Source organism: Phyllobates terribilis, unplaced genomic scaffold (assembly GCF_046119375.1).
Source record: "Phyllobates terribilis strain yellow unplaced genomic scaffold, ASM4611937v1 Scaffold_9__5_contigs__length_417890890, whole genome shotgun sequence".
Taxonomy (NCBI): domain Eukaryota; kingdom Metazoa; phylum Chordata; class Amphibia; order Anura; family Dendrobatidae; genus Phyllobates; species Phyllobates terribilis.
This window is the reverse complement of record NW_027362769.1, coordinates 411,483,241-411,497,831: the sequence shown is the minus strand read 5'-3', so window position 1 is coordinate 411,497,831 and position 14,591 is coordinate 411,483,241. Positions and strand designations below refer to the sequence as shown.

Sequence of the window (14,591 nt, the reverse complement as noted above, 5' to 3'; positions counted from 1 at the left end):
ATCTCACAGTTCCAACTTGCCAACCGTGGGACCGTCAAGTGTTCAGCACTCAAACCGTAACAGAACCACAGTATCTGCTGGTAACATCAATTTTGCGGAATTATTTCACCACTTTTTTAGCCCATCCTTTGCAAGGCCACAGGAGACAAGAAGTCTGACACATAGTCAACGCCTAGAGACGATGGTACAGGAGTATCTCCAAGTAAACATTGAAGCCACGACTGTGTCACTGGACCCTTGCTCTTTTTGGGCTTCCAATCTGGATAAATGGCCGGAGCTAGCCACTTACGCCTTGGAGATCTTGTCATGCCCCGCAGCCAGCGTTCTGTCTGAACGTGTGTTCAGCGCTGCTGGTGGTGTGCTGACAGATAAGCGCATGCGGCTCTCCACTGATAATGTAGACAGACTCACGTTCATAAAGATGAACAAATCATGGATCCGAAACGACTTTTCTACCCCTGTGTCATCCTGGGGAGAGTAAAAGCTTGATGATTGGTTAAAATCACCCTACCAACCGTTTTAAGCTTTCAAATTACTAATCATGTTTATCTGTATCTTGGCTGGAAAATAATTTCTGCTTTGTAGCAGTGTGCAGCACTGATCCTATTAGGCCATCTATACTAAAGCTTCACCAGATTTAAAATTAAAAATAATTTTTAGCTGCATCTAGCCCGGAAAATAATTTTGGGGCTCCGAGATGCGCAAGGCACATAAGTGCCTTCTTGCTGCACTACCTGCAGCATGACCCTCATATTGTCAGAATTCGAAGTAATCATGACTACTGGGTTGCCACACTCTTAGATCCCCCAAACTTTTCGATCAACCTTTTCATTTTAATAAAGACCAAAAAAATGGTCATTTTTGAAATTATAAGCATTAGCAGGTTGTTAGAAACTGAAATCAAACAGTTTTCAACTCAAAACTTTATTCTAGGTGATGTTACATTTTCACATAGGACCCCTTGTTCGAAAGGAGCTTCTGAACTCTCTCGTCCATTAAATTTGTCAGGTTTTGGATGGTTTCTGCTTCAATTGTTTTGCATGAGGACAGAATACCCTCCCAGAGCTGTTGCTTAGATGTGAACTGCCTCCCGCCATCATAGACACTCCTTTTAATGATGCTCCAAAGGTTCTGAATGGGGTAGAGGTCAGGGGAGCATGGGGGTCACACCATAAGTTTGTCCCCTTTTATGCCCATATCAGCCAGAGATGCAGATGTTTTATGTGCAGCATGAGATGGTGCATTATCATGCAGAAAAATGATCTTGCTGTGAAATACACGGTTCTTCTTCTTGAACCATGGCAGGAAGTGCTGTTTGAGAAAATCCACATACATTATGGAGTTCATCTTTAGCGCCTTCAGGGATCCTAAAGGGGCCGACAATCTCTCTCCCCATGATTCCAGCCCAAAACATTACTCCACCTCCTCCTTGTTGGCGCTGTAGCCGTGTTTGCGTGGGGTGTCCATCAACCAGCCATCCACCACTCCATCCATCTGGACCATCGAGCGCTGCACGGCACTCATCCATGAACAAAACAGTTTTGAAATCAGTCTTCATGTAATGTTTGGCCCACTGGAGCCGTTTCTGCTTGTGTGAAGTGGATAGAGGAGGTCGACAGGATGGCGCATGCACAGCTGCAAACCTCTGAAGGACCCTGCATCTTGTTGTTCGGGGGACGTTGGAGGCACAAGCAGCTTCAAAAACTTGTCTGCTGCTATGACAAGGCTTTTTTGCCGCTGCTCTTTCAACCTGACGTAATTGCCTGTAGGAAAGAGTCCTCAATTTGCCCTTATCAGCACGCACACGTGTGTACTGTGAATCAGCTACATACTTCTTGATTGCCAAGACACTTCATCCTGATCATCGCACAATGTTGATTGTAGTCATGCCTTGACCGAAACACTCCACAATTTGTTGCTTCTCAGCAGCCGACACATCCTTTTTCTTTCCCATTTTGGCAGAAAATGTAGGCTGCTTAATAATGTGAGAGAGCCTTCTTAAGTAGTCTTGCCTTTCATTGGACACACCTGCCAAACTAATTAGCACAGGTGTCTGCAATTGCTTACAGTGATATAAAGAGCCCTGACACACATCACCATCAATGAGTTTAACTGACAAACAAACAAATTCTTCCCTTATCACTCCTAAACACTTTTTGCATAATAATTTGGAACACAGTGTACATGTGCTTTTCCACAAAACACCAGTGGTTCACGTAGTGAATCTTACAGTTCTAACTTGCCAACCGTGGTCTGTATGGAGTTGTTCAATAAAGGGCCCAAAATTAAGATAACATAGATGGGAGAGGTCTCTATGAATAGGAATTCCTAAGTATTTGATACCCTGTGAGGGCCAGGCAAAGGGAAAGTTGGACTGGATGGAATCCTATATGGATTTGGGGAGGGAGACATCGAGGGCCTCAGACTTCGCTGCATTGATTTTAAAATTTTACCATGTAACAAAGTGATCTATTTCAGCCATAACAGCATGGATGGATATATGTGATTGAGTGATATATACTAGGACATCATCAGCAAATAGAGAGCACTTGTACTCGGTGCCTCCCACCTCAATCCACCTAATATTGGGGTTATGGCGAATTGATGAGAGCAGGTGCTCCATCACTAGGATGTATAAGAGAGGGGACAGAGGACATCACTGCCTTGTCCCATTGGTGATTGTGAAAGGTGATGAAAATGTTCTGACGCACCCCCTGGGCCTTGGGACACCCGGAGCCGGACCCTTTTTGGTGGATGCTGGTGGTTGTAGTCTTCGTGGCGGCGACCCGGTTCCGTGGCTCAGGGCGGTCAAACCAGTGGCGGAACTATTTATGTGGTTTTCATGTTTAAATGTCCGACTATGCCACCCGTGGATTGCGGTCAGAGTGAACCGCCGCTACAGGGCAGACCGCTGAGGCTGGTGTTGTGGGTGCAGCAGAGCGTAGCATAACTCCCCACGGGAGGAGTATAGCCTCAGGGCAGTGTATGCGGAGGATGGGGGTGATGGTGCAGGGCAGCAGCAGTAACGACACGGAGTCAGTGATGCAGTCCAGGGCCTTTACTCACAGTTCTTATTATCCAGACCACGTCTGCAGGTAACGGCTGCCCACGTCGTACTGTGCTCACCAGGTGAGCGGCTCAGACAACTCCCAGATAACTTTGGAGCACTTCACAGGACCCCCTTTGTGTGTCCTTTGTCTGGCCTTTCTTACCAACACTTCTGTCCGGCTGCCTCGGGCCTCCTCTTGGTAAACTTGGCGCCAGTTTCCCTGACCCTATGTGGTGCCTTCCTAGCGGGTGTAGCGAGGGGCTGCGCCACATAAAATGTCAGAGCCTCCGGTTTCTAGCTGAGGGTCGTTTCCTGCCTCCACTAGTTCGGGGACCGGTCTCCCCCTTTGGCCTGACCCCTCCACGCAGGTGGATTCGGGCGTGCGGTGGCGACTCACCCGTCCGCACCCCTGGGATCCCTTCATTCCTCGTTCCTGGAGCCTTCTCCGCTCCTCTTCCTTCCTTCTCCCTCTTCCAGGCCTGGGCCTCTGTTACTAGGCCCGCCTCCGGAGCAGAGCTCATGCAGAGCCCCTGCTCCCTGCCACTTCTGCTCAGACTTCTCTGCACTGAACTAAGATGGTGCCCACCTTTTATACTCCCTTCTCAATGCACCCAGGAACTGCTTCCTCCCTGCTCCTGCACTACAGGGTTCCCCTTCCTCAGTGTTCCCTCCCCCCACTCCAGCCAGGGACAGGGACTGTCGTGCCCATCTCAGGGGCATATTGGTCGCCCTGCCCCACGGCAATGTGGTGTAATGCATGCAGGTGTCGGGTCCTGATCCACACTCCATCCTTACCTGAGAGTGAGATATCACACCTCTGGGTGAGGTGCAATACGTCTGTAGCAACCGAGCCCTCAGGGTGCTACAGTTCCATTTATCTTCAGCCTAGGTGACGTATTGCGATACAGGGCCGTGATTTTGGCTATAAAAGGGTCCCCTAGACCCCTACCCCAAGCTTTTTAAGAGAATCATATATGGCGTGCCAGGAGACTCTATGGAATGCTTTCTCAGCATCCAACGAGAGTATCTAATTACAAATTTTTAACTGCATCTAGCCCAGGAAATACTTTGTGCCTAGTAGCAGTGTCTGCTAGTGAGCGGATTATCCCGGCTGTTAAGCAAGCTGCACCACCTGTAGTTTAGACACTTAATTTTTTCAAAGGAAATGCTTCGGGACCATGGGATACTTAGTGAAGAGCATCAGGAGGCACCCCAAGGCATAGGGGCTGGGACTGGCAGTAGGATGCCTTGCGGTGAACAGCCGAGCTCGATCCTTATAAAAGCTTTTTAACTGCAGCAGCTTTAGTGGACGCTACTGGAGCTGGAATTACCGCGGCTGCTGGCATGAGACTTGCCCTCCAATAGATCCTTGTAAATGGATTTAAAGTGTATTCATTCAAATTAGAGAGACAATTTAAATTAAAAAGCTTAGAGCTGCCTCCACCACAGGGGGGCTCGCTCGACCCACCAGCGGACAGGCACCAGTATTGGGAGAGGGGGGCTGGCCGTCAGGGTTCACCGCGGCTCTGGCACAAACCCGGAGACACGGAGGTGGCACGGGCAGGAGCGGACTGGCCGTGTCGGCTTCTCACTTTTTGGATTTTAGAAGGGCATGACATGCCTATATCTGTGTCTCCCCCTCCTTTTACTCCTCCACCTCTTTTATTTTCGCATGACTATATGTACTTGTCACTTTTCCATGTGTTAGTTATGTCTTCTGAGCAGTTTGTCAGCTTTTGGACACCTTTGAAGGTGTTTTCTATGTGTTTCTATGTGTTTTTGTTTGCCTGCCATTGGTTTTAACGGTGTTCGAAGGTGTTCGACGAACAGTTCGACGAACAGTTCGGCGAACACACGGGTGTTCGATGAACCGAACCGAACTTGAACACTACGGGGGTGGCTCAACACTACCCACAATGTCCACAGCAATCCTCTTGAAAGGCTCCTCTATCACTGGCAAAGAGATCATTGAGCTTTGGGAGCCGGCCCTGACTTTCCCACTCTTTGACATGTGGTACAGGAGTGACAGTAGTTCACCACATCCGTCCCCATTTTGGGCCAATAAAAGTGGTGAAACAGCCGGGCCTTGGCTTTGCTGACCCCCAAGTGTCCAGCTTGTGGAATTTCATGGGCGATCCGCAACAACTCATCCCTGAATTGGTAGGGGACGACCAGCTGTCTTTCCCTCAGCCACTCCTGTTGGGGTGTACAGGGAACTGTCTCCCGGTACAACCTCCCTTGGTCCCAGAATACCCTCTCCTTATCCGACTCGGAGGTGGGTTTCTCAGCGAGGCTGCTTAACGTCTCTAGGCTAGCATCTGAGTGCAGAGCTGCCTGAAACTCCTGGCTGGAGGAAGCCAGAAGTGAGGTTAAGGCCACGTCCTCACTGGGACCCTCTGGGACCGGCTCTGGGTCCATACCTGATTCTGTTATTCCTCTGTCCGAGGAGGGTCCAGAAGGCAGGGCGTTACTTGCGTTCTGGGCACTCTGACCGCGGGTAACAGTGGCTATATAGGCCATCTCCCCAGGGAATAACACCGTCCCATCAGCCTGTGCGGCTATGAGTACTACTTCCCCATCCTCCCCCATTACCTCAGGCACAGTGCTACGTATGGGGCAGCTACCATCAGCCAGGTCACCATCTGTTGTGACACTGGTCACTGGCACAGCACCACCAGCTTCATGGTCCCCGTGCCTCTCCCCATTACCCTTAGCACTGATACTTGCTCCTGCTAGGGGATCCTCAGCAATATCACCCCGCAGCGTGACATGGCTGAGTTCTCCTGTACCTTCCAAAACAACATCATCATCATCACCATCATCATCATCATCATCATCAGGTAAAACATTGACATTCACATTATCAGCATTAACCTTACCAACCGTATCAGATCGGGGAGGGGTGTCAGGGACATAATAAGCAAACATCCTCCCCAAATCAGTTCACAACAAAACATTTGCAGGTAGGTTTTCACATACTCCCACTTCCTTCACCCCACTCCCCGCACCCCAATCAATAAAAACCCGGGCCATGGGCAAGGGGCCTCGGACGCCCCCAATTCCGGTGACAGTCAGGGTCTTTCCCGGAATAAGCTCTTCAGCGGACACCAGTTCGGGTCGGATGAGGGTTCGTTAGGCCCCAGTGTCCTTGAGTCCTACATTGACAGTGTCCCCCACCATGACAGACTGCAAGTTTTCACAGGCCCTCCCAACCGGCCCACCCACCAAAAGAACTGATGCATTAGGCCCTGGGGCCTTAGATGGGGGGTTCTTCCTCTGCTTCTCTGGGCAAGTGGCTCTGAGATGACCAGTCTGGTTGCAGAAATAACACCTGCGGGCATCAGATGCAGGCCGGGCATTGGTAATGAGAAAAAGGCCTCCGGAAGGTCGGCTGGCAGGGGCAGGGATGGTGGTTGATGGCTTACCCCCTTTCCAGCTGGCTTCCGCACCTCCGGTCTCCGGTTGGCCTCGTAGGTGTCTGCGATCTGCGCTGCTTTATTGGCATCTGGCGGCTCCCGATCCATCACGAACTGCCTTACCTCAGTTGGACACAGATGCAGGAACTGGTCTTTCACCATCAGATCCTTTAGCTGCTCAAAGGTGGTCGCAGACAGTCCTTGGATCCACTGCTCAAAGTTGGTTCGGAACCCATGCACCACATCGCTGTAACTGTCGTGCAGTCCACGTTGGAGGTTCCGGAACTTTTTACGGTACACCTCAGGAGTCAGTTGGAACCTCTGGATTAGGGCCTGCTTAATGTCATCATAGTTCCCACCGAGGCTCGGAGAGAGAGCCACAAACACATCCAGAGCTTTGCCTAGCAGCCCTGCAGTTAAGTACCGCGCCCACTGGTCCTCAGGAAGCTGGTACTGTCTGCAAGTCTTTTCAAAACCCCTCAGAAAGGTGTCGAGGTTGCCGTCCTTTTCCATCATAGGAAAATGCTCTGGACGGGGTTTAAACAGGGTCGCATTGTTGGTCTCACCATTCCGTGAGGTGGATGCTGGGATCCCGAGTTGGGCCATCTGCAGTTCATGGGCCCTCTGAGCTTTGGCCTCTGCTCGCCGCTCAGCAGCCTCTTGCTGGGCTCTCTCAGCCTCTCGCTCGGCTCTCTCGGCCTCTCGCTCGGATCTCTGCTCGGCACCCTCCTGGTGCTGCTGAATTACTTTCAGCCGTCCTTCATGATCCTCTGCAGGAAGTTGCTGTAGAGCCATCTGCAGATAGGGGTCCACGCTGCCCTGGTCGCTGACGCCGCGTGCGTCTACAGGTGGGACCCCTGCAGTAGTACTGTCCATATCTCGGCTGACCCCTGGCCCTGCTGAGGTCTGGAGAAGGGCTTGCTCTGCCTCCAGTTGCGCCAGTGCAGCAACCATTTGTTCTTTGTTTTTGCCGAGGGGGTCAATGCCTCTGGTTATACATATTCCAATAAGAGTGTCCTTTTTCTGCTGGCTCCCCAACGATGACCATGATCACCAAAATACAGATAGAAAAGAAAAATCGAAGAAGGGTAAGGGTAACTGCTACACATACAGTATTGTCTCAGATCTAATAAACACTGAGTAAGATCTTCAAAACTTATGTGCAGGGTCCAGGTAAGAACCGTGCAAGTTTTTAGTGAGAGGAATGATTGCTCAAACCAGATCACTAATGTCCTATGATCCCACCGCTGCCACCAATTGTCACGAAAAACACTTGGTCAGCCCTGGCAGCCCTCTGGCGCCCCCTTATCCTGCTGGTCAAACACGGTATTGACCAAGGATAAGCACGGGCACAGCTGCTCTAATTTATGTTGACTATTGTGGCACGTGATGTGACAGGACGTATATATACCACCAGTTCCTTCCAGGAACGTATATATACCTCCGTCCAGCCACACTCAAACCACAATATAACATAAATACTGGTATGCTGCCACCACCGATCTCTTAACAGGTGGATCGGGTACCCGTTAGGTAACGTGAATTAGCGGGTGAGGAACATGTTTGCTCGACATAGGACAAGAAGAACGAAGCTGGTAAATAATAATGAATCACTCCCGAAAGTGGGCAGTGTTTACAAAAGATATACAAGATATTATAAAAGAGACAATTTACATATATGCATAAAACAGTTATTAAAATAGAAGGTATAAGTAATAGCAAAACCTGCTCCACAAGGTGATGGTCTCAGATTTTGTGGGGGGGGCGGCTCCCCGGAAAATAGGTGTGATTCCTCCACGCAGCGAGGAGTGCATGCGTCTGACGTCCCTGGGTAGAATGAAGTAAAATGTCTGTTCTGGTTTTTAGTAAGAGGCCAAAACACTAGGAGACACCCATGTTGTTTACCTCACACGGGGGCTCGGTTTTGTGAACCCACCCAGCTGCCTAAGACATAAAAATCCTTCAGATTTCATATCTTGGTATGGGGGAGTCCCACATCCAAGATGGATACATCATGTATGCCGTCACCAATATTCATGAAGATGGATATCAAATATGATATTTGTATGACGTTCAGAAGCTCAGAACCCATTTCCTGGGTTTCCGGTGGTTTCCCAGTTATGTAAGATATACCGTCATAATCGGAAAAAGGTGAACATCCCAAAAATGTGGTCCCTGTGTTTGTGACTGTCATGGGCATTATTAAAATTGACATTAAAAGTTTGTACAGTTAGACAATAGGATTTTGGAGGGGATTTCCAGTTTAAACCAGAATGCTTGTTCTTTGGGCTGAGGTTTTATGGCGGTTATAAAAATTCCTGGTTTGGGGGAAAGCAAGAGTGAGTTCTATGTAGGACCCTTCTAAATGAGCAGGGGGTGGAGATTTAAGACATCTCTGGCTGTCTTTTTAACATTTTTAAAACTAGGACCAAAATACATTTTGCCTGACAACCACATTTTACACCTACCTGTATATGTTTTCTTGCAGGCAACTTCATTCCCATTGGCGAGAAGGTGGAGTGGATGACAAACTTCACAGACATGATGTGCAGACTGGAAGACGCCGAACTGAACCCAAACTACTCCGACTTCATTGTCCCCATCCTCATATACAGGTGAGGAGCTGCAGACCCCAGATCAGAGTAATAGGGCCACAGAAACCCAGATCAGAGTAATATGGCCACAGACATTCAGATCAGAGTAATAGGGCGACAGACATTCAGATCAGAGTAATAGGACCACAGATACCCAGATCAGAGTAATAGGGCCACAGACACTCAGATCAGAGTAATAGGGCCACAGACACCCAGATCAGAGTAATAGGGCCACAGACACTCAGATCAGAGTAATTTGGCCAAAGAGACCCAGATCAGAGTAATAGGACCACTGACACCCAGATCAGAGTAATAGGACCACAGACACCCAGATCAGAGTAATAGGGCCACAGACACTCAGATCAAAGAAATAGGGCCACAGACACAGAGATCAGAGTAATAGGGCCAAAGAGACCAAGATCAAAGTAATAGGGCCACAGACACCCTGATCAGAGTAATAGGACCACAGACACCCAAATCAGAGTAATAGGGCCACAGACACCCAGATCAGAGTAATAGGGCCACAGACACACAGATCAGAGTAATAGGACCACATACACCCAGATCAGAGTAATAGGGCCACAGACACTCAGATCAGAGTAATAGGGCCACAGACACTCAGATCAGAGTAATAGGACCACAGACACCCAGATCAGAGTAATAGGGCCACAGACACTCAGATCAGAGTAAAAGGGCCACAGACAAACAGATCAGAGTAATAGGGCCACAGACACCCAGATCTGAGTAATAGGGCCACAGACAACCAGATCAGAGTAATAGGACCACAGACACCCAGATCAGAGTAATAGGGCCACATACACCCAGCTCAGAGTAATAGGACAACAGACATTCAGATCAGAGTAATAAGACCACAGACATTCAGATCAGAGTAATAGGACCACAGACACTCAGATCAGAGTAATTTGGCCAAAGAGACCCAGATCAGAGTAATAGGGCCACAGACACCCAGATCATAGTAATAGGACCACAGACAATCAGATCAGAGTAATAGGGCCACAGACACTCAGATCAGAGTAATAGGACCACAGACACCCAGATCAGAGTAATAGGGCCACAGACAAACAGATCAGAGTAATAGGGCCACAGACACCCAGATCAGAGTAAAAGGGCCACAGACAAACAGATCAGAGTAATAGGGCCACAGACACCCAGATCTGAGTAATAGGGCCACAGACAACCAGATCAAAGTAATAGGGCCACAGACACTCAGATCAGAGTAATAGGGCCACAGACACAGAGATCAGAGTAATAGGGCCAAAGAGACCAAGATCAAAGTAATAGGGCCACAGACACCCTGATCAGAGTAATAGGACCACAGACACCCAAATCAGAGTAATAGGGCCACAGACACCCAGATCAAAGTAATAGGGCCACAGACACCCAGATCAGAGTAATAGGACCACATACACCCAGATCAGAGTAATAGGGCCACTGACACTCAGATCAGAGTAATAGGGCCACAGACAATCAGATCAGAGTAATAGGGCCACAGACACTCAGATCAGAGTAATAGGACCACAGACACCCAGATCAGAGTAATAGGGCCACAGACACTCAGATCAGAGTAAAAGGGCCACAGACAAACAGATCAGAGTAATAGGGCCACAGACACCCAGATCTGAGTAATAGGGCCACAGACAACCAGATCAGAGTAATAGTGCCACAGACTCCAGATCAGAGTAATAGTGCCACATACACCCAGATCAGAGTAATAGGACCACAGACACCCAGATCAGAGTAATAGGGCCACATACACCCAGCTCAGAGTAATAGGACAACAGACATTCAGATCAGAGTAATAGGACCACAGACATTCAGATCAGAGTAATAGGACCACAGACACTCAGATCAGAGTAATTTGGCCAAAGAGACCCAGATCAGAGTAATAGGGCCACAGACACCCAAATCATAGTAATAGGACCACAGACACCCAGATCAGAGTAATAGGGTCACAGACACTCAGATCAGAGTAATAGGGCCACAGATCCCCAGATCAGAGTAATAGGGCCACAGACACCCAGATCAGAGTAATAGGGCCACAGAGACCCAGATCAGAGTAATAGGGCCACAGACCCCCAGATCAGAGTAATATGGCACATCATATCCTAGATACAGAGTAAATATTCTGAAAAGTGATTAATTTCTGGCCATTCTGTATATGTGAATGACTGGGAAGCTGAGACATGACGGAAGGATTTTGACTTAGTCCTCTGGACTCATTTACTACTCTATTATTGTGATTATTGACCACAATTCCCTGTAATAATACAAATAATTTGGTGTCTGGGGAAATATACATGGAATAAAATATGAGAATACAATTGAAATATCCTCACCTCCCTTTTTACACTTGTCCCTGCAAATTTAGTGTGTGGGTCTTTTGGAGGAATACGACACCTGTCATGAGAGCTTAGCTCCTGGAGGGTCTCCATATTTTGGCATTAGGGTTTGCTTTTGTATGTGTCATTGTTACATAGAAGCATTAAGTACTATAAAAGAAAGGGAAGAATGATAATGTATTCCTACCCTGCTACTAACAAGAAAGGGACAGATCTTCATCAAAGTATAAGGGAAGGCTCCAGGCTGCTCCCCTCAATTGGTCCTTTAGGATGAAGCCTACAAAGTGCAAAGGTGAGGAAAAACCACAGAGAAGATGGAAATATATAGACATAAGTAACCAGTAAAATAATAGATAGAAAAATAGGAAGGACTGGCTGCATTGTAACTACACTGCTCAAAAAAATAAAGGGAACACTCAAACAACAGAACATAACTCCAAGTAAATGAAACTTCTGTGAAATCAAACTGTCCACTTACGAAGCAACACTGATTGACAATCAATTTCACATGCTGTTGTGCAAATGGAATAGACAATAGATGGAAATTATTGGCAATTATCAAGACACCCTCAATAAAGGAATGGTTCTGCAGGTGGGGACCACAGACCACATCTCAGTACCAATGCTTTCTGGCTGATGTTTTGGTCACTTTTGAATGTTGGTTGTTCTTTCACACTCGTGGTAGCAAGAGACGGACTCTACAACCCACAGAAGTTGCTCAGGTAGTGCAGCTCATCCACGTTGGCACATCAATGCGAGCTGTGGCAAGAAGGTTTGCTGTGTCTGTCAGCGTAGTGTCCAGAGGCTGGAGGCGCTAGCAGGAGACAGGCCAGTACACCAGGAGACGTGGAGGGGGCCGTAGGAGTGCAACAACCCAGCAGCAGGACCGCTACCTCCGCCATTGTGCAAGGAGGAACAGGAGGAGCACTGCCAGAGCTCTGCAAAATGACCTCCAGCAGGCCACAAATGTGCATGTGTCTGCACAAACGGTTACAACCGGACTCCATGAGGGTGGTGTGAGGGCCCGATGTCCACAAATGGGGGTTGTGCTCACAGCCCAACACCGTGCAGGACGCTTGGCATTTGCCACAGAACACCAGGATTGGCAAAGTGGCCACTGGCGCCCTGTGCTCTTCACCCATGAAAGCAGGTTCACACTGAGCACATGTGACAGACGTGACAGAGTCTGGAGACGCCGTGGAGAGCGATCTGCGGCCTGCAACATCCTTCAGCATAACCAGTTTGTCAGTGGGTCAGTAATGGTGTGGGGGGCCATTTCTTTGCAGGGCCGCACAGCCCTCCATGGGGTCGACAGAGGTAGCCTGACTGCCATTAGGTACCGAGATGAGATCCTCAGACCCCTTGTGAGACCATATGCTGGTGCGGTTGACCCTGGGTTCCTCCTAATGCAGGACAATGCCAGACCTCATGTGGCTGGCGTGTGTCAGCAGTTCCTGCAAGATGAAGGCATTGAAGCTATGGACTGGCCCGCCCGTTCCCAAGACCTGAATCCGATTGAGCACATCTGGGATATCATGTCTCGCTCCATCCACCAATGTCACGTTGCACCACAGACTGTCCAGGAGTTGGCGGATGATTTAGTCCAGGTCTGGGAGGAGATCCCACAGGAGAGCATCTGCAACCTCATCAGGAGCATGCCCAGGCGTTGTAGGGAGGTCACACAGGCACGTGGAGGCCACACACAATACTTAGCCTCATCAGGAGCATGCCCAGGCGTTGTAGGGAGGTCATACAGGCACGTGGAGGCCACACACAATACTCAGCCTCATCAGGAGCATGCCCAGGCATTGTAGGGAGGTCATACAGGCACGTGGAGGCCACACACAATACTGAGCCTCATCATGAGCATGCCCAGGCATTGTAGGGAGGTTATACAGGCACGTGGAGGCCACACACAATACTCAGCCTCATCAGGAGCATGCCCAGGCATTGTAGGGAGGTCAAACAGGCACGTGGAGGCCACACACAATACTGAGCCTCATCAGGAGCATGCCCAGGCGTTGTAGGGAGGTCATACAGGCACGTGGAGGCCACACACAATACTCAGCCTCATCAGGAGCATGCCCAGGCATTGTAGGGAGGTCATACAGGCAAGTGGAGGCCACACACAATACTGAGCCTCATCAGGAGCACGCCCAGGCATTGTAGGGAGGTCATACAGGCACATGGAGGTCACATACAATACTCAGCCTCATCAGGAGCATGCCCAGGCATTGTAGGGAGGTCATACAGGCACGTCGAGGCCACACACAATACTCAGCCTCATCAGGAGCATGCCCAGGCGTTGTAGGGAGGTCATACAGGCATGTGGAGGCGAGACACAATACTGAGCCTCATCAGAAGCATGCCCACGCGTTGTAGGGGGGTCACACAGGCACGTAGAGGCCACACACAATACTCAGGCTCATCAGGAGCATGCCCAGGCGTTGTATGGAGGTCATACAGGCACGTGGAGGCCACACACAATACTCAGCCTCATCAGGAGCATGCCCAGGCATTGTAGGGAGGTCATACAGGCACATAGAGGCCACACACAATACTCAGCCTCATCAGGAGCATGCCCGGGCGTTGTAAGGAGGTCATACAGGCACGTGGAGGCCACACACAATACTCAACCTCATCAGGAGCATGCCGAGGCGTTGTAGGGAGGTCATACAGGCACGTGGAGGCCACACACAATACTTAGCCTCATCAGGAGCATGCCCAGGCGTTGTAGGGAGGTCATACAGGCACGTGGAGGCCACACACAATACTCAGCCTCATCAGGAGCATGCCCAGGCATTGTAGGGAGGTCATACAGGCACGTGGAGGCCACACACAATACTGAGCCTCATCAGGAGCATGCCCAGGCATTGTAGGGAGGTTATACAGGCACGTGGAGGCCACACACAATACTCAGCCTCATCAGGAGCATGCCTAGGCATTGTAGGGAGGTCATACAGGCACGTGGAGGCCACACACAATACTGAGCCTCATCAGGAGCATGCCCAGGCATTGTAGGGAGGTTATACAGGCACGTGGAGGCCACACACAATACTCAGCCTCATCAGGAGCATGCCTAGGCATTGTAGGGAGGTCATACAGGCACGTGGAGGCCACACACAATACTGAGCCTCATCAGGAGCATGCCCAGGCGTTGTAGGGAGGTCAT

The 14,591-nt window shown here is 49.5% G+C and overlaps 1 protein-coding gene across 1 annotated transcript in view; it reads left to right on the top strand.

Moving 5' to 3' along the window:
- The window catches only part of LOC141161281 (uncharacterized), a 125,151-nt gene that overhangs the window by 18,568 nt on the left and 91,992 nt on the right, over positions 1-14,591 (top strand). The window contains exon 2 of the mRNA XM_073646084.1: positions 8,954-9,080. Within this exon, the coding sequence (XP_073502185.1) occupies positions 8,954-9,080 (127 nt within the window). The remainder of the gene's footprint in view (positions 1-8,953; positions 9,081-14,591) is intronic.